Source organism: Rissa tridactyla, chromosome 2, assembly GCF_028500815.1.
Source record: "Rissa tridactyla isolate bRisTri1 chromosome 2, bRisTri1.patW.cur.20221130, whole genome shotgun sequence".
NCBI classification, from domain to species: Eukaryota; Metazoa; Chordata; class Aves; order Charadriiformes; family Laridae; genus Rissa; species Rissa tridactyla.
In genome coordinates, this window is record NC_071467.1 from 96490476 (window position 1) to 96514780 (window position 24305).

At 39.1% G+C, this 24305-nt stretch overlaps 1 protein-coding gene across 1 annotated transcript in view; it reads left to right on the plus strand.

Annotated features, from left to right (window-relative positions):
• The window catches only part of NUP153 (nucleoporin 153), a 44287-nt gene extending 20932 nt beyond the window's left edge, over positions 1-23355 (plus strand). The window contains 17 exon segments of the mRNA XM_054193203.1: positions 1106-1222; positions 1355-1399; positions 1498-1551; positions 5392-5538; positions 6299-6351; positions 8844-8976; positions 10551-10688; positions 11487-11579; positions 11817-11907; positions 12184-12303; positions 13060-13674; positions 15580-15774; positions 16279-17124; positions 18758-19126; positions 20818-21090; positions 22480-22630; positions 23099-23355. Of these exon segments, the coding sequence (XP_054049178.1) occupies positions 1106-1222; positions 1355-1399; positions 1498-1551; positions 5392-5538; positions 6299-6351; positions 8844-8976; positions 10551-10688; positions 11487-11579; positions 11817-11907; positions 12184-12303; positions 13060-13674; positions 15580-15774; positions 16279-17124; positions 18758-19126; positions 20818-21090; positions 22480-22630; positions 23099-23183 (3525 nt within the window). The 3' untranslated portion in view covers positions 23184-23355.
• The last annotated feature ends 950 nt before the right edge of the window (positions 23356-24305 follow it).

The following is a 24305-nucleotide window of genomic DNA, read 5'->3' on the forward strand; positions in this document are numbered from 1 at the left end:
TTTGGTTGGAATGTGTTTAAATTAAAATGACCTTTAATAAAAAAAAATAAAAATCAAAAGTCAGAAGGAACTTTATTTAAGGCACTGGAAATGAGAGTTTGCTGGACCTATTCTGTCAGTCCATTTCCACCATGGAACAAGGGGAGCTACAAGTTCCTGAATTAGGGGAAGCGTTGAAAACTTGTGGTTTGTTCTGACTTGGCATTAAATCAAACTTCAGAACACTCAAAACTTCCTGTAAGCTAAGAGCCCTCTTTGGTCAGCTATTTTTATTTTTTACAAAATAAATGTGGATTATACTGAAAAGAGGAACCAAAATACTAGGCTTTTGAAGGAGAGACTAGCTTGTTTGTTGCTGCATGCTGTGGATTACAGTGAGTATTGCTTGTGTTTTTTACATGCTATATGCTCTGCTTCCTGTCTTCACATGGCAGCGTGGTAAGCGTGATGTGGTTACGTGAGGGGTTTAACAAAATAGAAAAAAAAGTCACACTGAAAGAAGTTTATTTGAATTATATTCAAGGTCATGTAGTGCAAATAAAACAGTTTAATTTTTCAGTGTAATATGCTTAGATCAGTTACAGTTCAGATCAGATATTTATCTTTTTAAGCAGAGTAAAAAAAATCTGCAGTCAACTGTAATCTTGGGGGAAGGGAGGAAATGAGAGAAGTAAAACTAGAAATTCCTGATGATGATGGTATACATTGGTTTTAAGATGGTACGCTAACACCATCATGAAACTCTGAAATCTGTTTTGCTACTGAAGGTACTTTCTGCAGCACAAGCCTTTGCTTCAGTTCTGTCTTCCTGATTACTGCTTCAGACACTCTACAGGCCTAACATCTTCCCTTTTATGACCTTTTACACTTAAGAGTTTCTTTTGTTACTTTATCCCGTGTGCAAGATGTGTGGGGCCCCACTTAAACTTCTATTAAGTCAGCAGAGTATATCATCTTCTTCATGGCTTGAATGCCCAGTGCATGCATTTTACACTGTCATCATGAGAGTACTGGTTATATCATCAGTGTGTAGCCATAGGGCACAAAATACATGCATGTTTAAATCAAAATCAAGCATCCAACATTTGCAATGCTAATTTTTCAGCCCCCAGTAAGAAGACAAATGAAAGCTAAACAAGCAAGTGTGCAATCCTATGGTGTGACAAGTTCCACAGCGCGACGCATCTTGCAGTCATTGGAGAAGATGTCAAGTCCTTTGGCGGTAAATGGCACTCTTTCTAATCTGTTTTATTTCGTGTGTTTGAAAAACATAGTAAATGTGCCAGTGTAGGATGAAGATCTTCCTTATGTAGTCTCCAGTTTGACTTTTATTTTTGCACTGTTTTTTCAACAGGATGCTAAAAGGATTCCGTCTTCTGTTTCTAGTCCAGTGTCTTCTGTAAGTTGATCACAAAACCCCTACCTTTTTCTGGGATGAAACCCTCTCTTAGGAAAAAAAATCATCCTCTAATATTTAGGCTTTTTTTCCCCCCTTAGCCTGTGGACAGGAGCGTGCTGAATATTACTAGCTTCCAATCCAGACGAAAACAGGTAAGAACCAGTAACATCTTAAGCTGAGATAGATAACTTTCTATGCTTTATACCTATTAGAAGAAGTGTCACAAACCTCAATGCAGCATACGTGTGAATTCAAGTTAATATTAGCATCATGTGAATTGTGGCTGCCTTGGCTGTGTGGAAATTGCTGAAAATATCTTTTCTACCCACACTAGATGAAGGACTGTGACGATTACTCAGGCTAAGAATTATATTATCTTTATGTGGTGGTGTCTTCATATGTCAATCAAGAACAACAACTCTAGAACACACAAAGTAGTTTTATCTTGTTCCGCAACTTGGGATTAAGTTGCACGTTAATCTTTCTGTTTAAGAAAGCTTTCTCTTGCAGAAATGATCAGAAATAGGACCATTTTGATTGAGTTATAGTACAGACCGCATGCAGATTTCCGTGTTCATTTTAAGCACAAAAAGAATACTTATGGTTTTTATTACTGCTAAAAGTAACGAGAAGGAAAATTGTTAAATGCTGTCACTTCTGTAACCTTATGTTCCTAAATTCCTGTTTGGAGGTAGCACTGAATTGGTGATAATGCTGTGGTAAATCATTATTTCCTTCATATTTGTTAAAAAAATCAAAACTAGTGATGTTCTTTAAAATAATTTTAATTTGGGCTATCAGTGAGTTTATTAAATTGTAAAACCCACAGATCAGGCAACCAAAGGAATAAAAATGTGGTTTTTCTTCCATGCAAACTTTTCATCTGCTGCTTTAATGAGAAAATAGAATGTTTCAAGAAGTTTCTATGCTAATCCCTTAATTGGAAATATAATTAATTTTACAGTCAATTCAGAGTTTACAAACATCTTGGATTTCCTGTACCATCTTTTGCCATATGCTAAATTACAAGAATGTTGAAAAGTAGAGCATATAATTCCTTTACCATAAATATTATCCAAATAATTGAAAACAAAGCTGGTATGGATTCTCAGTTAAATTGTGGAACTACACCTGTGATGAGGCATTAAGAATGATCTACCAGATTTGCAGTGCTGAGCCTGACGTCAGTCAGAAAGCGAATGTTGCACACAGCTGTCGCTGGGTAAAAAGTAGAGAAATTGTCTATTCATAATACTAGAATTCATAAAGTTTGGCAGGGGAGGATAGCCCTTGATGAGAAGGGGAGGGTTGTGTGTGCCAAGGAGAGGGTTGTGTGTTTTCCTGCTAAAGCCAAACGTATGTTTGACAGAACAGTTGAGCACTGAGACAAAACTTTTGCAGGTATTTTTTGTTGTACTTTTCTTGTTTCAAGGATCTACCAGACAGAATGGCTCTTAGTGTATTAAATATCTAACTGGATGACTTATTTTTTTCATTGTATGTTCCTGTCTAACTGATTTGATACCCTTCTACGATAGGGTCACCTGCCTAGTGGGTGAAGGGAAGGCGGCGGATGTAGTTTTCTAGATTTTAGTAAGGCTTTTGATACTGTCCGTCGCAGCATCCTTCTGGACAGCTTGTCCAGCTGTAGAATGAGCAGGTACACGGTGTGCTGGGTGAATAACTGACTGAACAGCAGGACACAAAGGGTTGTAGTTAATGGGGCTACATCTAGCTGGTGACCAGTCACCAGCGGTGTTCCTCAGGGATCGATTCTAGGGCCAGTCCTATTCAATATTTTTATCAATGATCTGGATGCAGGAGTTGAATGTAGCGTTAGCAAGTTTGCTGATGATACAAAACTGGGAGGTGCTGTTGACTCTCTCAAGGGACAAGAGGCCTCGCACAGAGATCTAGATAAATTGGAGCATTGGGCAATAATCAATGGCATGAAATCGTACAAGAACAAATGCCAGATATTCATCAATGACATAGACAGTGGGATCGAGTGCACCCTCAGCAGATTTGTAGACAACACCAAGTTGAGTGGTGTGGTTGACAGGCCTGAGGGACAGGATGCCGTACAGGGGGACCTGAACAAGCTCAAGAAGTGGGCCCATGTAAACCTCATGAGGTTCAACAAAGCCAAGTGCAAGGTCCTGCAGCTGGGTCAAGGCAACCCGCGGTATCAGTACAGGCTGGGCGGATGAAGGGATTGAGAGCAGCTCTGCAGAGAAGGACTTGGGTGTACTGGTGGATAAAAACCTGGGCATGAGCCAGCAATGTACGCTCACAGCCCAGAAAGCCAACCATATTTTGAGTTGTGTAACAAGAAAAGTGGTCAGCAGGTTGAGGGAGGTGATTCTGCCCCCCTACTCTGCTCTGGTGAGACCCCACCTGAAGTACTACGTCCAGCCTCTGGAGCCCCCAGCTCAAGAAAGATAGAGGCCTGGTGGAGCGGCTCCAGAGGAGGGGACACGAAGATGATCAGAGGGATGGAGCACCTCTCCTGTGAAGACAGGCTGAGGGAGGTGGGGTCGTTCAGCCGGGAGAAGAGAAGATGGGGAGACCTTATAGTGGCCTTCCAGTATCTGAAGGGGATAGCTGGAAGAGGGACAAGAAAGCTGGAGAGGGACTTTTTACAAGCTGTGGATGGCTCATCCCTGGAAGAGTGTTCAAGGCCAGGCTGGATGGGGGTTTGAGCAACCTGGTCAAGTGGGAGGTGTCTCTGCCCATGGCAGGGAGGTTGGAACTACATGATCTTTATGGTCGCTTCCAACCTAAACCATTCTATGATTCTTTACTGAGAGCATGGTCAAACACTGGAACAGACTTTCTAGAGAGGTGGTCGATGCTCCAAGCCTGTCAGTGTTTAAGAGGCATTTGGACAACGCCCTTAATACCATGCTTTATCTTTTGGTCAGCCCTGAAGTGGTCAGGCAGTTGGACTAGAAGATTGTTGTAGGTCCCTTCCAACTCAATTATTCTATTCCAGTTCCATTCTGTTTACATTTAAAAACAGCAGTGGGCCATCCTTCGCTCAGAATGGGTTTGTGAACTTAAATAAACCACATTTTACTCAAGATTTCAAACGAGTATAATAATTTTTAGAAAGAAGTACTTTTAGTCACTTTATAGATAAGTACAGCATGAATTTTATTACCGAGTTACCAAGATACCGTGAAATTAAAGCTGCATTGGAAACAGAGGTTTCTGTTGATGCTAACTTAAATAATAGCACGTATCGTAAGTCTGAGTCTTCTGCTCCTTAAGACTGCAGATGAAGCCTTTGGTAAATCTTGTAGCCTTTTAGTGTCTGTCTTGTTTCACCATTCAGTTAAGTCAGTTTTACAGAATGTACGGTGCTTTCTGTTAAAAATTAACTCTTGTCTGTGAAAATACTTTGACAAGGAAAGTTAAACCAAGAGTTTTAAGTCCATCTAATGCAAATCTAAACCATTAGAACATATTGTAATGAATGGAACTATTTTAAAATTATTGAACAACTTTTTTTTCTTTCTTTTTTTTTAAAATGTAACTTCAAAGGAGGAAAATGTAGGAAAAATGAAATCCAGAAGCCTATATAATTAGCTGCTTAACGCTTTGAATGTTAAATTAATGGGTTAAGCTAGTAAAAAAAAAAATAAAAATCACAATGTGGGCAGAGGAGAGGAAAAGATGTGAGCATATTATAGTAACATGAGTTATTTTGACATTATTAACATGAGTTATTTTGTCTATGAAGTTAACTGCCAAATTTTGAAAGAGGATTCAGTCAGACTTTGGCTACTTCTTTTGCTTTTTGGATTTCATAACTGGTTTTCTGGTGATGTCCCTCTGCAAGCTAAATGCTTTCAACACTTCCAAATCGTTTTCACCGGGTGCTGAGACTGATGGGAGGCTTATAGTTCTGTTACTTTTTTTTCATCAGTAAATGCTGTGGTAATTTGGGCGGGTTCAAGAATAAATTGTTTGCTACTTCGCTTTCAAAGATGGAATCGCAGCATCCACCTGTCCAGAAACTCGTGACACCAAAGGCAATCTCTCTGTCAGCGAGTCGGACCCAATATTTTAAACCATCTCTGACTCCAGCTACTGATTCCAGCAAAATTCAACAGAGGGTAGACATAAAGCACAAGGTAAATACATTTTCTGGTCCTTATCTGCCTGCTTTTTACAAGCTTGTAATGTCTCTAACCAATTATTCTACTAAGGTGCTCTTTCTTGGCAGAGTATCTATAGTATGTTTGAGGCAAGCATTAAGACATTGGGAATGATTGTGAAAGAGATACTTTGAGGTTTTATGGATCTAATTGTATTTTTGGAACAGTAAGTGGCTGGTGGTTATTTTCAGAACATGATGATGTGCTATTGGGTCAGGCTGTTCTCAGTGAAAGAATGTTAAAATACAGAAACAACATTTTCCTTTTCATATGCTCCTGAATGCAAAGCTGTTGCTGATGGAACAGGCTGATGTTGTGTATAAACTCTTTCAGGTGCGCTATGGGCTCCAAGTGAGATTTCTGGTAATACGCTTTATTACCTATTCTCATCATTTTGGTGTAGATGGAGTCCCTGATACGCTTTCCTTAAAACAATATTGGCATCTCTTTCAAAAAAAAAAAAAAAAAGAAAAAAAAAAAGAATAAAGTCACCCATGGTTCCAGTATCAATCTGAAAATAAAAATGACAGGTGTTAAATCTATGGGCTTTTTAGGCCGGAACTCAAAGTGGATAGTCATAGTAGTTAGGGAACAAGCTTAAGTAGACAAGGTATGTTTAGTGGTATAAATAAAAAAAACCCAACATAAAACATGAGTGGTTGTTTGTCTTTGCTTTATGTATAGTATTTAAATGCATTCAGATAAACGTTGAAGTAAATCAAACTTAACTTTGCAGGGCACGAGAGAGAAGAGTTTTCCTGCAGAACAGCAAGTAAAACCATCTGAAAGGTATGACAAATCTATTAATTTAAAACACTTGAAAGAAGAAAGCTCTCTCCTTTGTCACTACATTCTGCCTATCTGTCTTCTTTTGGAAGGACAGTAATGGTTCTCAGTAAAGGGAATGGAAAATATAGCGAAAAATTGTATTACGAGAGAGTTTAACCATTTATGCATCTTGATGTTCATTAGCGGGGCAGCTATTAGTTTCAGCTCTTTATTTAGTTGCTCGGAGTCTGAGAGCTTTGTCCTAAAGGAATTATTCTTTCTGAAAGATTCTGTATAAAGTGAAGTGGCTTACAGTTCAGGAGTGTATTTAGGTTTGTTTTTTTTTTTTTTAAAAAGAAAAAACCTGAAGGAAGGTAATTTTTTTAATGCTCCTTTCGTTGAGAAGTCACTTGTCTGCTCTGTGGGTTTGCATGAAAAACAGGAGTCCTTTAGAATCATCTGAGGCCAAATGCCAACTTGTCTCTAAAACACAAAATTCCAGGAGAGTTAATAATTGTATTTCTTCTTGAGGAGATTGTCTTGCTGTTACACTGCTTGCTTGGCATAGGTAGAATGACCTCACCTCCAGATAGTATTGATGGCTCTTCCTTTCTGGGCAACTAGTCTTTTGGGTGTGCTTGAATTAAAACACTTTGCATTCAAAAGATACCTTTTTTGGAGGATCCATCCTTTTCAAAGAACAGTAGCATGGAATTGTATTTTGTTGTCTCTGTGTTCATTTTCCAAGCAATTCTTATGTTGCCGTGGGCATTCTCTGGCTTGCAAAAAAAACCTCAAACCAACTCTTTGTTTTGGCATTTAATAGTTTGTCATCACAGCAACTACCTTTTCAGGGCTGTAAGAGATTGGGTCTAAGGTTTTTGGCATAGGTGCAAACAGATGTTAGGTTTTAATTGTGGGTTTTCAAACTGTTCTAAATTTTCTTTAGTAGAACTCCTTTCTTCTCCTGCATGTAGAAAGGAGATCCAGAAAACTGATTTTTATTTGGTTCACAAGTTTTATTGCCATGTTCTACTTCTGTCTGTAGAGTAGATGGTCCTTTTTTTAAAATTCTTTTATAAAGCCAGTCTCTGGTGCCGTGTTCTGGAGCAGGAACACAACATTGATAAGGGGCAGCTGGCCAGAGCGCCTTTGTGCAGTTAACGTGCAGTACTTGGGTACATCTCTGTTCAGCCTTCCAACGCTATTTAGTTTTTAAACCTGGGTCAGATTTGTAGGTTGGACTTACTTGCTTGAAGACAGAAGACTGTCTTTGCCTCTTAGAAGCTGACAGGTGTTAGCAGAAAAGAGGAATATGGGCTATTATAGGCAGTCTATAATTGTCTGAATACAGCTCTATTTTGACATAAGATTTTTTTTCAGAATTCAAATTGATTGTCAGTTTGGATTAGAGAAAAGTTTGAGCATATGGCCTTAAGGATCTGGCTTCCTCTCAGTGGTTACAGTGCTAAGCAGACTGTTTGCAAGTATCTGACAAGTTTAGACCAATTCTCTTCCTCAGTCTTCTGGAAACTTGACCTGGTGTCTTCCAGTGTGAACAAATGTACTTTTGTAATGGCTGACTGCTTGGCTGCAGGATAAGCTTTGATATGGTAATTTTTTCCAGGGATGCTTCATTTTGATGCCACGCTGCTTTTTATTGTTGTTATTCCTTTTTGTCTTGTTCACTTTTGTGTCAGGTGCGGTGTGGGTTTTTTTTGGGGGGGAGGTGTTTGTTTGTTTGAGGGTTTTGGTTTTTTTTTTTCTTTTTCTTTTCCCTTCCCACTTGGATTAGGAAATCTTTCTGGTTTGGATCTAGGCTTTTGTAATGAACAGAGAAATGCCTTTGTATGCCTTACAAAAGGGATCTGTGTTCATGTCTGAAAAGAGTTCTGGAATGTTGGCACACCCAAACACCTCTGCTGCTTCTGCTGATGGCCCCAGGAAAGCCAGAGCTGCTTCTGAAGCTTTTACTGTATTATCTTGCCACAGGAGTTTAAGCTTCTCTATTCCATAAGAGCTGTTGGCAGCATTTCATGTGCGCACACACACATGCTCGTGCTCTCTCTCTCTCCATATATATTTTTAGTTCTTCTTTTAGATCCCCTCAAAGATACATGCTCATCACAGAATCAGAGAACTGGCAGTCGAAATTTCCACTGTCTGGACTATTAAAAGGGAACATCAGAAAATAACAGTCTAAATCAGTTCTTCTATTTCAGTTCTTCTGGCTGAGTCATCATTCCTTTATGGATGTTGTGACTGTTTCTTATGTATGTCCTTCTCATTGCTGCTCTTATTAATGCAGCTTTTGCTGTTTAGAACATCAGATATTTACCAGCATTTAGCAACTCGTGAAACAGTTTTTTCTGATTCTGATTAGAAGGTCTCAGTTCTAGGACTAATAATGGCTATAAATAGCTTGAAACAGTTGATAAGTTGACTTTTTTATTTTTCCTTTTCTTTTTTTTTTTCCCCCCTTGCTCAACCTGTGTATTGTTGTTCTGTGCCAGCAATTTGACCTACCCTAAATTCGGTACTCCTGCATCCAATGGTCTGTCTTCAGGAGGAGTGGGTGTTGGCGGCGGCAAGATGAGAAGGGAAAGAGGAGTGCACTATGTATCAAAACCTGGACAAGAACAACAGGTAAGGGACTCAGGTTAATTGCTGTTACTGAGATTACTGAGGTAACGAGCTAAGTGTACAAATTTTATTGCTTCAGAGTAATTTATAATAACGCCACTTTGGTTCTGTGGGATTTTTGTTGTGGGTTTCAGGGCAGGCTCCAGTTTATTTATCTGTTTAAATGCCTCAACTTTGGTTTTATATTTTTGAAATCTAGTCATATTATCTTGGAGATGCTTCATACTGTGAAGTTTCTCAATAGCAGCTGAATGAATGAATTTTGGTGGAGGTTTGTAGAGATTTTATAAAGGAATGATGTTAGAAACAAGTGCCAAGTGAGTAAACCAAGTTATTTAATTTGTTATTTTATATTTAAGTCGTGTAGAAAGATACAGGCCAAGAGTCTGAAGCAGAAGACAGTGTTTTGCATGTCTGCTAATGATCATTCACAATTTTTGGCGCTTAATCAAACTCATTGTGAGAAGGGTTTTTTTCCTTGTTTTAATGGAAAAAGTCCATTTAATGAAACTATGGTCATGACTATGCCAAAGATTATTTTTCTGATTGGATGTTATGTAAGCTACCTATTGCTGGATCTTAAATACAGAAATTTTAAATCAGTCTTCTGGCTGATGCAAAGTGAAGAAATAGTAAATACTGGAAAATGTTTCTGTAACACAAATGGTCTGAATGTCAAGGTCCAATAGACTCTTCAAATCAAAACCGTGAAATAGATGTAAGCTGTAGGTTACATTAAATCTCTCTAGTACCAACTTTGGTCTCTGCTTAGGCACTTTGGGGTAGATCTTGGTACTACTGTGCAAATTGTGATTAGATTGGCAATTCCCATTTAAACCCTGACTAGTCTAATCTCGGTAATCAAATAGTTAAAGGGCAACAATAAGACCATAAGTTTTTAAGGTATACTGGCTTCTGAGTTTTAAATTTGCATCCTGATACATGACATAGACTAGATTTACCAGGGTATGATCTTTTATACTGCTAGTCAGGCTTGCTTTCTTGGCATTTTTTGGTTTGGGGTTTTTGGTACTCTAAGGAACCCACATACTTGAAACTTTTTTTTTTTTTCCAAGTTCACTGCAGTAGTGAGTTCAGAAACTTTGGCAATTGTCCTGCCTAAATTTTTAAAAGGAACGCTTTCCCATTTGTCTTGAGAGTGTACTCTTAGAAGGGATGAGAGAATAATTAGAAAGGATGATACTTCTCTAGACATTTAGTAACTAAAGTACAGAAAACAAAAATATATCTGATCTGTACCCCTCTGTTCTGCACAGGTAATGATCTTGAAGTAACTTTCAGTATTCTTACTGGGCAGGTGGTAAATGTAATATCATACAGAAACAGGCCTACCATAAATTAAAATAACCTGCAGACTGGGGTGGGGAGGTTGGGATTCCTTTTGAAAACTTGCTTTGTCTTAATCTATAGATATCTCTGTTATATTTAACTTAAGAAATTAAGGATGGGACAGGGTAGGAAAGTAGTAAGTCTTGTAAAAGAGAAAAACTAAAATTTACCACTTTTTTAAAGAAAGAGAAAAATTAAAATTTACAACAATTAAAATTTACACCTAGGAGGTGGAGGAACCAGTACTACCGAAAGTACCCCTACCCATCAGTACTGCATCGCTGCCTTCGTTCAACTTTAGTTTTCTTGGCAGTAGTTCTGTCTCATCATCACCAAGCACTGTTTCAACAGCAGTGATGAACAAGGTAAATCTTTGTTGTATATTGTGAATACGTTTTTAGGGTGAGTATACGTCTGCTTTGTTGCATGTGAACTTCTTCCCTGGTGCTCACCAAACTACCCAATGTTAGTTCATATCCCACTGAATAAATCAGTGTTGTATTCCAATGTGGAGGTGAGGGGAGGCAAAGTTTTTCACTCTGCCTCTGTCCATCTTATACATTGCAAACTTCTGGTTACATAATTGTATAACTGCTTCAAACGCTATGGAATTTTTGTCGGGATTTTATGCCAAGTTAAGTTATTAAATTAGAGGTAGCATTAATGGTCATATAAGCCTGGTGTAGAATGTGAGCCTAGGGTGCAGTAGTTGGAATATTATTGCAGTAAAATAAACATTCATTTGTTCCAGAGTACTTCAAATATTTTTGCATGTTTTGAAGTAATTATTTGCTTTAACTTGATGAGGTATATACTGAAGCTCTGACTACAATTGAGCCGAGTTAGTTTAAGGTTATTAAGATGCCTGGTCGGCTCTTCCATATATTTAATATATTTAGATCTAAGTAGCATCTCCAGTTTTATCTCTTGGTTTATGGGATTTGGTTTTGATGATACTGTACTACATGGTCGATCAGCAAGCTTCATTTTCTTTTATTGTAACTCTTATGTGTGGATTAGAAATAAATATCAAACATCAGATTTCCCAACTTCATCAGATTTCCCAACTTCACTGCAGAACGTCTGTTAGATAGTGAATTAGGTATTGTTTCACCAGGATGTTTTTCTTTTAGATACAAACCTTCATTCTTTTGAAAATACAGGTACAACCAGCAAGTAATGTTGGCAGTCCTGTGTTCAGATTTTCATCTCCAATTGTGAAATCTACTGAGGCGGAAGTGCTACCTCCGTTGTCTGTAAGTAAAATAAATAAAGCTCAACCTTTTTGCAAGCCTTTAGTAGAATATTGCAGAATAAAGCAGAATTGGCCCTGATAATGGGGAAAACGAATATATAGGTTTCTGGTTTACAGTTGTCATCCAGCACATATACCAAAAGTTTGAAGACTGGATTTCAGATTTTTATTTGTGCTTGAAATTTCATTATCAAAGTTTCTTTAGTTTCAGAATCTGAAAAATCTCTCTTTTTCGTAGCAGATTGGGTTTACATTTAGTGTTCCTGTTGTAAAATCAGCAGAGCTTTCTGGATCCAGTGATACACCAGTGACGTCCTTACTCACTCTAGGTAACAGAGATTTTAGCATTTCAGATCCGAAGTGCTGATTTTCTTTTTTGTATATTAAATAGTAAATCTGTCCTTTCTGAGCATATTAGCAATTCCAGGCAAAGTGTGTTTGTGACAGTTCTGCTTTTAACCAAATTGTAATTATAAACTGTTGTAAACAAAGTAGAATTTTGAAGGTTCTTACCTAAGAAGCATGAAAGTTCGAAATTCTTGTTTCTAGCAAATATATTCAAGTGTATTACTCTGTGAAAGGTGTTTTTTGTTTTGTGTTTAAAGATACCACCACTGTAAACAGCACCAGCAATAAGAAGGAAGAAAAAGAAGAATATGACGGCCTCTCCAAACCTGCAAAGGTCTTAAAGGAAGGAAGTGTGTTAGACATTCTAAAAAGCCCTGGTGAGATAATGAACTCCTTTTTAAAAGATATTGTGAAAAATACGCTAGCATATATCTACATTGATTTTTAAAAAACACTCCACCGCAACAACAAAAAATCCACTTTGTGTCATGGTTAATGCACTGCTGTAGCATTTTCTTTAGTATTTCCATATTGGTGGTTCTTGTTTTCTGTTAAAACTGGCACCTTTAAATAAGGAGTTGGCCTGTGTCCAGTGCATTTTGCACAAAGATTATAGATAATAATTGTTCTGTTGTCTTTATTTTTATTACTTAATACTCTGTCTGTGGGGAATACAATGTGGATTGCTGCTCCGAGTACCAACTGCTGTACAGCTACTAAAGTAAATGTGAGTCATCTACTATGGCAGAAATAGCTTTAGAAATTCGATTCGATTGGGCATGGTGTCTTAAAATGAAATTGGATTATTTCTAGTCCGTGATGGGTAGTCAGCTTTCAGTACTGTTTTTTTCACACTTGTATCTACCAGCGAAGATTTGTATTTAAAACTTTTTTGGAAATGAAGAGTTAAATCAAGCTTTAAATAAACGTTCTGTTGCGTCCCAGTGCAGCATATGAAATTTCATCCCTTTAGATAAGATTTCCATGGACTTCCTCTTGCAGTTAGTAGGAGTGTATAGTTGTAACCATTGGCACTTGGTTTAAATTTATGCTGTCTAGTATTATAAGTAACTTACGTGTAGTGAGGGTACTTCTTTATCAGTAACATCTCTTCCTGTTTATTTCTTTCCTAGGCTTCATGTCTGTGAAAACACACTCCTCTACATCTGCACAGCCTGTTACAAGCACAGTGGTCTATACGAGGCCTGCAATAAGTAGTTTTTCTGCAGGCAAAGACGCCTCTAAACAAGTATCCTCATTTTGGCAGTCTGACACACATGACCCATGTCTGCAAAACAAAACCACAGATGGCAAATGTGTAACATGTCAAGCTGCTAAAGTGTCAACAGTTGAGAGTACGAAACAGACGATAAGCTCGAGTCAATGTGTCACCTCAAAGGCAGCAGTCCCTGCAGCTGGGACGTTGGGCTTTGAAGACAAATTTAAAACAGCACCCAACACATGGGACTGTGACACCTGTCTGGTCCAAAACAAACCTGAAGCTACGAAATGTATAGCCTGTGAGACACCAAAGCCTGGAACAGGAGTAATGCCCGCTCTGACGTTGCCAGTGGTCACAGACAGCTCCGTGACAGTGACATCCTCCTCCAGCAGCACTGACACAACAGTCACTCTGGGGTTTGGAGACAAATTTAAGAAGCCAAAAGGCTCTTGGGACTGTGCAGTGTGCCTTGTATCAAATAAGGCAGAAGACAGCAAATGTGTAGCTTGTCAGTCTGAGAAACCAGGTGTGTTCTTCTCTTCTCTTTTTCTTATTTCAATCTCAGCCTCTGTGTGTTATTTACAGACTAAAATACATTGCATATAAAAAATACTTTCAGCAGCATGGCTGTATGCCAGACAGGATGGATTAGTGCCTGTCTGCAGGAATGGTTACAGGCACTTTAGAGGTTTCAGCCCAGATTCCAGCCTGTCACATGAATTGAACTGATTGTGAAATGTATTAGTACAGAGCTGAACTGAAGCAAACGTACCCTGCTTTGCAGATGGTGAGGAAAGATGACTAAACTGGATGCCTTAATTAACTTAAAACCAATTTGCTTATTTTTATTGGGGAAAAATGTAAACTCCGTAGAAAGAGTTAAAAATTACTGGTTTTTTCTGTTTCAAAACATAAGTCGAAACGGCATTTACAGAACAGGGCCAAAAATGTCTCCACTCAGCATTTGTGTGTAATTGAGCAGAGGTATGAAGCCAGATTTCAAGACAGTGCAGTCTTTAGTCATCTTAAGCTAAAACAGAACTGTATGTTCAGCTATAGCTATGGAGACCAGTGGTAGGTATCGTTCCAGAACGTGGAGAGGTGGGCACCTCCTTCAGTGCAGCGCTGGGTTGTTTCCCATTATATGTGATTGTAATTGATTTTGAGTGTGGTGACTGTATTGTTTTTAAAACACAAATAATTATTTCAGTGTTCATTTTCATTGGCTTTTAACATAATTTAATATACTATTATGTCAAAAAACACCGTTGCAAATGTATTCCCGGGGGGGGGGGGGGCGAATCCAAGATGGACTAGATTGTGCTTTTGTAATAATTCTGTACAATAGGAGTGAAATTTCTTCAGGTAAGATAATGCATTTCAGAGGGAGCTTATTCTCATGAACTTTCAACCTCAGAGTTGAAAAGTGCCAGATCAGCTGATACCTTTGAGACTCTAGCTGTTGTTGCAAGGAGGAATTTTGGAAATGTGAGAGGTTTGCCATGACCATCATGGTACAAAGAATTGCAGTTACATTACATCTGCCAAGGTGAAGAGTGAGGCAAGTAAAATGGAAGGACAAAAATTTTCTGGATGTGCTGTGGAAGAGAAGACCCATTCCTGTCTTTACATTTTTGCATTTGAGACATTATCTTCTGCCTCTTTCTTAAATGCCACTCTCAGTAGTTTAAAACTGTAGGTGAACGTGACAATTATGTGATGCCTTTGTGCCTTCTGGATGTCCACTTCAGTCCTCATGCTTACAGAGCTGAAGTTTTCTGTTGGGGTGCAGCATCAAGTGACATCTCTTCCTTTACCAGGGAGAAAAATCAGAAGGCAAGCGTTGTCTTTTGGGCCTTCTTATGGATATGCTTATATGCTGCTATTGAAGACAGCGTAGCTTGTAGTGAGCACAGAGTTGTGGGTTTAGAAGCTTTGAGTTCCCCTTGTTTGTTTTTATGTCACAATGTAGTTTTGAACGTGTCTGTCTTTGGGATTTGGTGATGAATCATTCTGGTACATTCTCAGCCTCACGTCACTTGACAGTGATCTTTAACTTAAGTGGTGCTAACTTTGACTACCGGTTACTTGTGTCACCGGAAATTCTTTTAGTAGTTTTAGTTGAGTATAGTACCTTTAATTTACGTCAGAATTAGGCTACATTGCTGTATTGTATGACCTGCAGTTGCTGTTTAAATGTCACTGGTTCAATTTGTGTGTAAAATCATGTGTAGATTATGGAGAAGAATCTAGGTGTTTTCTAGTTCACATTCTCAGATTGAGTTTGACTGAAATTAACTTGTAGTTTGATGGTTTGTTACTGTTACACTTGTCCACTTTGTAATTTAGTGAGCGTTTAAGAGTTTCTTAAGAAGTTCATGTTCGCTTTATCATTTAAGCAGGATGATTAACTATCTTGCTTATTTCTCAGGGAGTTCAGTGCCTGTGACCAGTAGCAGTGTTTCTACATTTTCTGCTTCTTCAGGAGGATTTCTGGATTTAGACAAATTCAAGAAGCCTGAAGGAAGCTGGGATTGTGAGGTCTGCTTGGTCCAAAACAAAGCAGAAGCCACAAAATGTGTAGCCTGTGAAAGTGCAAAGCCAGGCACAAAAGCAGAGCTCAAAGGTAATACTTACTGAGAAAAACAAGGGTGTGCATTCTGCAATTTATTTTTTGTGTTTTTTGTTTTTTAAGTACAATTGTTTTTCCTTTGAGGTATGGCAAAATTGTTCATTTTTCCTCTAGGAACATTGCTTACGTAAGGTAATGATGCGTCTGTGTTTCCACACCCTTTCCCCAGAAAAAGATTATGCTTTTTAGAGAAAAGCTTGTATTAATGACATAGCTGTGTTGTTCACTTGGAGTTTAGACTAAAAGCACGATCTTTCAAAGAAGCGAGCAGTATACTTTTCAAAGCCAGGTGGTGGATGGAAGAATACCATTGCAAAAAGGTGTATGTAGAGAGGAAGTGTGGAGTTTCCTTGCTTGTTTTGTCGTTTGTTTTGTTTGGGGTTTTTTTGAACAGTTTTGACTATGGGAAGTTCAGGACTAGAATCCAAGCCATGTAGCTAAAGCCTACAGGTATTACATCATACATTGCAAACTTAACGTTATTACTTGTTTCTGCAGGTTTTGGTACTCCTACTGGGTCCACAAATGCTGCAATGCCATCATTTACATTTGGTGTCCAGTCGTCCTCCTCTGAATCTTCTCATACATTAGGTAGCACAGGAAATTTTAAATTTGGAGAACAAGGAAGCTTCAAGTTCGGCGTTGCATCTGAACCTGCATCCTCCAACACTGTGACTGGGGGTTTTAAGTTTCCTACTAGTTCAGGGGACTTCAAATTTGGAGTTTCTTCCTCAGACTCTAAATCAGAAGACAGTAAAAAAGAAGGTAAAAGTAACAGTTTTACCTTTGGACTTCCATCTACAAGCAGTCAGGCTCCTTCAACATTTCAGTTTGGGACAGCGAGCCTGGGACAGCAGGAAAAGAAAGAGGAACAAGTTTTGGGAGGCTTTGGTTTTGGCACGAGTTCTACTTCTTCCGTAACTACCAATGAGAATAAAACCGGAGTCAGCAGCGGCTTCACTTTTGGAACTGTGGCAGAAAAGGAGGTAGCATCACCGGCTCTTGCATTTAAGAAGTCAGATGAGAAAAAGGATGAAACTCTTCCAACAAAGGGAGGCTTCTCTTTTGGCAGTGTGGAGTCTGCGCCTGCCTCACAGTTTGTTTTGGGAAGGACAGAAGAGAAACAGGACTCGGTCACTTCTGCGGCTCCATTGGCGTTTGGAAAGAAAGCTGACGATGAAGAGTTAAAGGCACAACCTATCTTTTCAGCTGGGACGGCTGAGCATACCAAAGAGGAGAGCACAGCAAAACCTATGTTCAATTTTAGTTTCGTCAAACCATCAGAGAAGGAAACAGAGCAGGCAAAGCCGTCTTTTACATTTGGGGCACAAACCAGTACTTCAGGTAGATGGAACATCTTTTGTCTTCTTTTGTCTGCTCGTGTCCATCGAATAATATCTCTGAAGCCATACTGCACAAAAATCAATGGGATCAGACACATTTATGTACTAGAACTTTAGAAAAGGCTTAATTACTACCTGCAGCCTGTCTTTAGTTCTAGTTGCTGGCGTGTAGACAATATGTAGCGAGTCCTTTTTACATTTCAATGAGTTTTAACACTAGGTCTAGACAAAAAAATCGCCACACCTTAAGGAACCTGTGTCGCTTCTCCTATGAGCATAGAAGTTGTATTGTCTCAGTGGTACCAGCACAGGTGGCGATAAAATCTGTGGTATGGTGGAGTATAAAGGCCTCATACTAGCATTGTTTTTCAAGGTAAAAGGGGATAAGAGAGGGGAATATCTTATTCCCATGTACTTGCCGCTATGCTGCAGGATGTACTGCTGTTTCTCTACTGCTACGAAGGTATAAAAATGACTTCATAGATACTACACAGTTTTGTGTTCCTTCAATTTGTTGAAAGTCTGCAGCGGAGGAATAAAGTTCTTCAGTGGTGATTGCTGTGTGGACGAATTCTATTTAAATTCTGTTAGTATGACTTGGCAGCTGTGTTTTAGAGAACAGAATTAGTTTCTAACTTCTGAAGTGATATGGATGAAGGACATCAGTAAGTAGCCCTGAATAAAAGCAGTACGTAGGGTTATACTGGTTTTAATCACAGTATTCTTAGGTTGAACTGCTACTGGACAGGTTTTTGGAGAATTGTGGGATTTGTGGGAGGGGAGATGGGTGGGTGGGCAGTTTTGAGGTTGGGTTTTTTGTTCGGTTGTTTTTTTACCTGCCCCATTCAGGAGTTTGGTTTAGTTGTTGAAATTCGATAAAGAACCTTGTGCAAAAAGGAAATTTTAACAACTGTTCTGAATGGTATAGTCCCTTAAAAATGGAGCAGAGGAAAAGGGAACATAACTGCTGGGGGGAAAAAAAAGTGGGAAATTGAAAACAAGATCACAATAATGAGAATTAGAGCAGCAGCTTAGGGAAAGCTGAAGAATGACTGACAGCTCTATTCTAAGTGTGTAAAACTGCACTCAGCACTTTCTCGCAATGGTCTTAATGGAGGGTTGTTCTCTGTTGCTCCTAAAAGCAGGTCTTGCAGGTGCTTAAGTTTGGAAGAGTTAGGCTGGAGGATGGTAAGTTTTGCTTGACTTAAAGCTGTAGGCACAGGGCTATGTTTTCAAACAAGCTACAAATGCACAGGTATCACTGTGTTTTTCAATACTCCATTGAGCAAAGCCATAAAGCTCTTACAGGTGATGGATGTTGAGCTGAAATTTTTGTTTGAAGAGTTCAGAAGTAGTGGTTAATACTGGTTCAGGCAATGATGGCCAGTGCTTGGTGTTTGTAACCAGTGAAGCTTTGACTGCAGTGGTATACTTGTTCTTCACAGTTCTTCCATTCCTTAAATTGTGGATGGCAGCAATCAGCACATTAAATTTGGATCTTAGGTAAACAACAGTAGCTGGGATAGTAGTTGAGGTGTCATTCAGGATTGTTCTTTGTACGGTGATTGAAACAGGCGTCTGTTTGCTGGACTTTGTCATTTCTGTGGTGGTTTATGTACTGTTCTTCTTTTCAGATCAAGGAGCAGCAAAGCCATCCTTCAGCTTCTTGAGCTCAAGTTCCTCCAGCACAGTCGTACCCACTACGTCAGCCAACAGCAGCAGTGTGTTTGGCAGCGCCATCTCTTCCTCAAATCCTCAGCCAGTTCCCGCTCCCTTTGTGTTTGGACAACCCAGCAACACTGTGAGCAGCTCTGTTTTTGGCAATTCTGCAGAACCTGCAGCATCTCAGTCATTTGGCTTCTCTCAAGAAAACAAACCAGCAACCACATCTTCCAGCACCGGCACGGCTCTTGCTTCATTTATTTTTGGTTCGGGAGCCAGCAGTACCAATGCAGCGAATTCAGGCTTTACCTTTGGAGCCACAACCACGTCAAGTTCAACAGGTACCTTTTAAATAGATGCTCTTCTCATTTTTCCCATTACATAGTGGGCCAAGGAAATACTGTTTCATGAGTATTTTACTTTAGAGAATGTGTAGGCCAAATGCATCTCACAGTATTGAAATATTGAGTATTTATATTCCATGATATAAATTGGGGCTCAGTTTTTTACAGTCTGGGAAATACAGTTTAAGAATGAACGGGCAGCAGAGTTGTTTTATGCAAATTCTTTACTGGATTTCAATTTGTATAGGAACTTCTCACCACGAGAATGATAGTTTCTTTCTTCTCACTATCAGTCCAGTGCTTATGGTTAGAAATCAATGAATTACAACTTTCCTGATTTTTCTCTTCCATACCTAAAACTCTGAGCTGTTGTAAATAATGTCAAGATTTGCAAAATCCTTCCTTTACAAGTTGTATAAACACAGTACCTCTACATGCAATTGCTGCTGCTTAAGGATTGGTTTCTAATAAGCATTATGGACAGTGTTTGTTAATTTTCTAGCCATTTAGAGAAGATAGAATCTATAAAAGTTTCATGTTTTATGTTCATTACCCCACCGCAGTAGGACACAAGGCTAAATCCACCAGTTCTGGTTGCCCTAGCAGTATGTTGGAAATAAGATTGAATCTGTGACGAAGAGACTTGATGTAGTTTGATTTGATTGATTAACCTGGTCATACAAAGAAATAAAATTTGCACACTTTTTTGTGTATCAGAAACAGAGAGAAAACAGTCCTGAATTATAACAACCAGCAAATCAATTTAACCTGCTTACAAATCAGTAACTTTCAGTGTCATTTCATTAGTGACACCATATTTCAAACATCTTCAGAAAGGCCGGGTTTTTTTTTTTAATGCAGAAGCCTATATTAACTTTTCCTGTGTATCTGTTCATCTTCTTGGAAAGAAAACCAGTCAGGCATTCCAAGTTATGGTGCAATAGAGGGTATTTTCTGTTGCATGAAGGCTGCTTAAATTGCACGAATAGTGCTGTTTAAAATGTCTCCTTTTGCATAGCAGATCTGCTGCGTATGTTCAGACGCGCTGCTCAGTCCCCTGTTTTCATTTTGTTATTTCTGCTGGCCGTGCAGAGCCGAAGCAGCTAAACAAATGAGCTTGTTGTCGGTTGATGTTACGTAGAGAATTGCTCCGCTAAAGCAAGTTTTTTGAGTACAGAGATCACTGCAAGCTTGATCTGGCCTTCTGAAGTTGGGCAGGGAGGGGGGCAGTTGCTGACAAGAAAGATTCACGTTCTCCTGATCCTAATAAATCAGGAGCTGTATTTTGCGTGTTTGAAAAATACAATTTGAATTAATATTCTCTGTGTGTGATATAAACAGCTTTTAGTAAATACAAATTACAGTGTACTGTTTGCAGGAATCCATTTTTAGAACATTAATGCAGCAACCTGAGTCTAGACAGCCGATGTGTTTGAGATTTAATTTTGACTCTGATAAACATGGCATTTCTCATGTTATTTGCACAAAAAGGCACAATTCCTGTTATGGCTGACATAGTATTTATTTTATATACTCACATAATTAGTTTGAAATTAAGATGAGTATTCAGCTACCAGACATGGGGGTAGCTGGGAAACATGAGGTTTTAGAGCCTTTGTTTCTAGATTCGTTCTTGTGGAGGGAAAAAAACCCCTACGTATACTGACATTTCTCGTCTGTTCCCCAAGGGTCGTCCTCTTCGTTTCTGTTTGGCCCTGGGCCTCCAGCGCCTGCTGCCGGCCCAGCATTTGGCGCCAGTCAGCCACCAGCATTTGGCCAGAGCCAAGGGTCCAGCCAGCCAAGCGCTCCAAGTTTTGGATCGCTGTCGACAACGCTGTTTTCGGCTGGCGCTCAGCCTGCTCCTCCTGCCTTCGGCTCGGTGACGAGCAGCACTCAGCCCTCCATGTTCGGACAGCAAGCGACCCAACAGCCAGGGTTTGGCTCTGGTACACCCAGTGCTGGTGAGTGCCGACCGTCCTCTTCCCTTTTCGTCTCAAAGATTATAGGTTGGGTTTTTTTGTTTGTTTTGGTTTGGTTTTTTTTCATGAAGTGCACCTTAAATTATATGGAGAAAAAAGGTTTCTGCCTTGAGCACACATTTAAGAATTACCCTCCATAAAAATAATGGGTACAGGATTAAGTCATTTGTGTCTCGCTCCTGACTGTGGAGGATGTGCCATAGGTTTGCCGGCTTCACAATAAGCCTTCTCCACGAGAGACTTAGCAGATATGGAGGTTGCACCCCTACCACTAAATATTGGGGTTTCTTTTCTCGAGACATGTAGTGGTCAAAAGGATGTGTTGAAAACCACGGAGTATTCACTGGTAAGATGGTACAAACCAGAATGGCAGAAGCACTGCAAAATTACTATTTTGGGATTTGTTAAGAGTTATTCTTAGTTACCTGACTTCGTTACCAGGCTTCTGCAATTTATTTGGATTGGGGGCTTTGTTGTGTAAGACTATAGTCAGAATTATTTATAAGCATTTATGGGGTAAGACTTTATGTAAAGTTCTTTTTACTGATGAAGTATAAAATACTGTGGGAAGGGGGCAGAGAACGATCCTTATAATTGAAGTGTAAAAGAAGACCTGTTCTACACTAGTAATTATTAAAAAGCACACTGCTAGAACATACGTACTTGGTATCATCACATTAAATACTTGAAGGGAAAAGCGTCCTCTTTTCCTCTCAGAAGCTTTACCTCTAGTTAGCCTCCATTAAAAGTAACCGACATTTTTGTACTAATCAGTAGATCAGCTGGCACACCATGTTAGTCAGTCAGTCTTTCATTAATCAGGTAGCAGTTTAAAGATAAAAAATCTCCCTGGATTGTCCGTGTGGTTTATCAGTTACTTCGATGGTAGGGTTTTTATTTTTTTTTAAGATGAGGTGCTGTGTTAGCACATTAAGTGAAAGAGATCAACTTTCATTTAGATCGACTAGTCGATCTAAATGAGATCAACTGCATGAACACAAGGAAGCTTACTTAAATGTAAATCTCCATGATTCAGTGCTATAATTTAAGACTTTATTAATAAACTTCAGTATGCACAGGTATAAACTTAATGGTGGTACAGAAGTTAGCAAACAATTAATTATCAGCGTGCCAGCAGTGTTAGTTCAAGAATCCCCTCATGATTCTCTATTAAAGTGAATGAATTCTTCTATGTACCATTCCCGTAGTAATCTGGCACTTCTGGTGCACCCCCCTGCCCCAACTTCGTTGTCTCGAGTGACCTGTAAAAAAATTCATTAGATAGTGGGAAGAACGTGAGGATTTTGCTGGAAAGGATGAACTCAACTGTCAACTTTCTTACTCCCTTCTGCTTCCACCCCATCTTCCCAGGTTCTGTATTCCAGTTTGGAAGTAATACGTCTAACTTCAACTTTCCAAATAACCCCAGCGTATTTACTTTTGGTGCAGATCCTCCTGCACCGGCACAGCCTTCTGGCTCTTCGGGATTTTCGTTCAGCCAGCCTCCAGCATTTACAGTGGGGTAAGAGACCATATCCGAATTTCACTTGAGCTTCGGGTAATATCAGTGGACAGTGTTCAGCCTCTGCTGCTGTTAAATCATGAGGTGTTCAGATGAACCTTGGAGTCTGAAACTAAATTGGGCATCCTTCCTTGCATTAGCCTGACTGGCTAACTAAGCAACAGTATCTTTAAAAGGAGCCTAGTTGTCAGGAATATCACACATCAACGTAAGTGAAATTGTCTTGTTCTTGAAAGGTAAGATCCCTATCTAGCCATTACGCTGCTATTTACCTTCTGAATAAGAGAGGTTTAATTGCTTTTGGTTTCTGGAACTCTCTTCCTCCCGTTCATCATATGCCATTTGTTGCCAGCTGATAACTAGCGAGACAAGACTATGAAAGAGTTGTTCTGGAATATCTACTCAGTGCTGCTACTGAATTTTCAGCTACACTGTCCTAAACTCTGAACTACTAATTTCTTTTGATAGGACTAACGGAAAAAATGTTTTCTCTGCCTCTGGATCTTCAGTTTCTGGTCGGAAGATAAAGACTGCAGTTAGACGTAGAAAATAATCGCCTGATTGGTAAAGCAACTTTGGAAGCAGCTACTACCCTGCATTGTTCAGTTGTTGGGATCGTACCTCATGCTGGGTTAGCTGAAGTCAGATCTGCCTAAAGGAATATAAAACTCCGCTGCCCTTTCCTTCCCTTCCCTCTCCCCGGTTAGATTTTTTTTTTTTTTTTTGGTAACGAATAGAGTTGGCAACTGGGCCGTTCTCAAGCAAAACTATTTTAGACTCCAGCAAGTTACTTCTTTCACTGACTCGGCATGGTCTGGCTATAGCCGTGAGTTAGAGCCTGCACAGTGAATGGCTTGTACAATACCTCTTCATCTGCACCACTATGTGCGCTCATCTGCGTTTACTGACGCCTCGAAATTGTAATTATATCAGCGAGGGATGCTGTATAGAGTAGAGAATGTTGATAACGAATGATTTCTATGCTGAGTTTGTGCTGGTGTATGTGTGAAGTGAGTGAGTTTGGGTGTATCGTGCACTAAAATTTTCTGATAGAGGAAGACTGATTAAAGGATGATCCATGCTAAGGACTTGTTAGATCTGTAGTTCTTCATTTAATAATTATATGCTATTTCTATATTTTCATTCTTACAGCCCTTTATCACCTGTCTCGCCTTTGTTATTTTATTATGAAACATGTGTAAATACAATTTTGTTTCTCTATGTACTTTTTTGGCATAACAAATCTGTGAAATTGAAATTTTAATTTTGTGTGTTACGGCCATTTTTGTTTAGTATTGTCTCAGATTTTATGTAAATCCCATTATTCAAAGTTGCCTAAATCCATTTAGAAAATCTTTAAAATTGGGAATTCTTAAAGTAAGTTTATTGGCTTTTCTGATCCATTTTTGTTTGGACCAAAAACCAGTATTGTACAAAGTATTAAGTATATATTTTTATATTTACTGAAATGGACTGTGGTGACTTTGGATAATAAGGAAAAGTTTAATATTAAAGCCATGTTTATTACAGTATAATTAACATGTTAAACCATGGGATAAATGCCATCAATAAAAAATACGAAATATTGTCTGGCAGTTTTAACTCTCCACAAAGGCATGTGCAGCTGTAACTGTACGAGATGATGCACTCAAGTTGAGTGATGTCACAGGCTTTC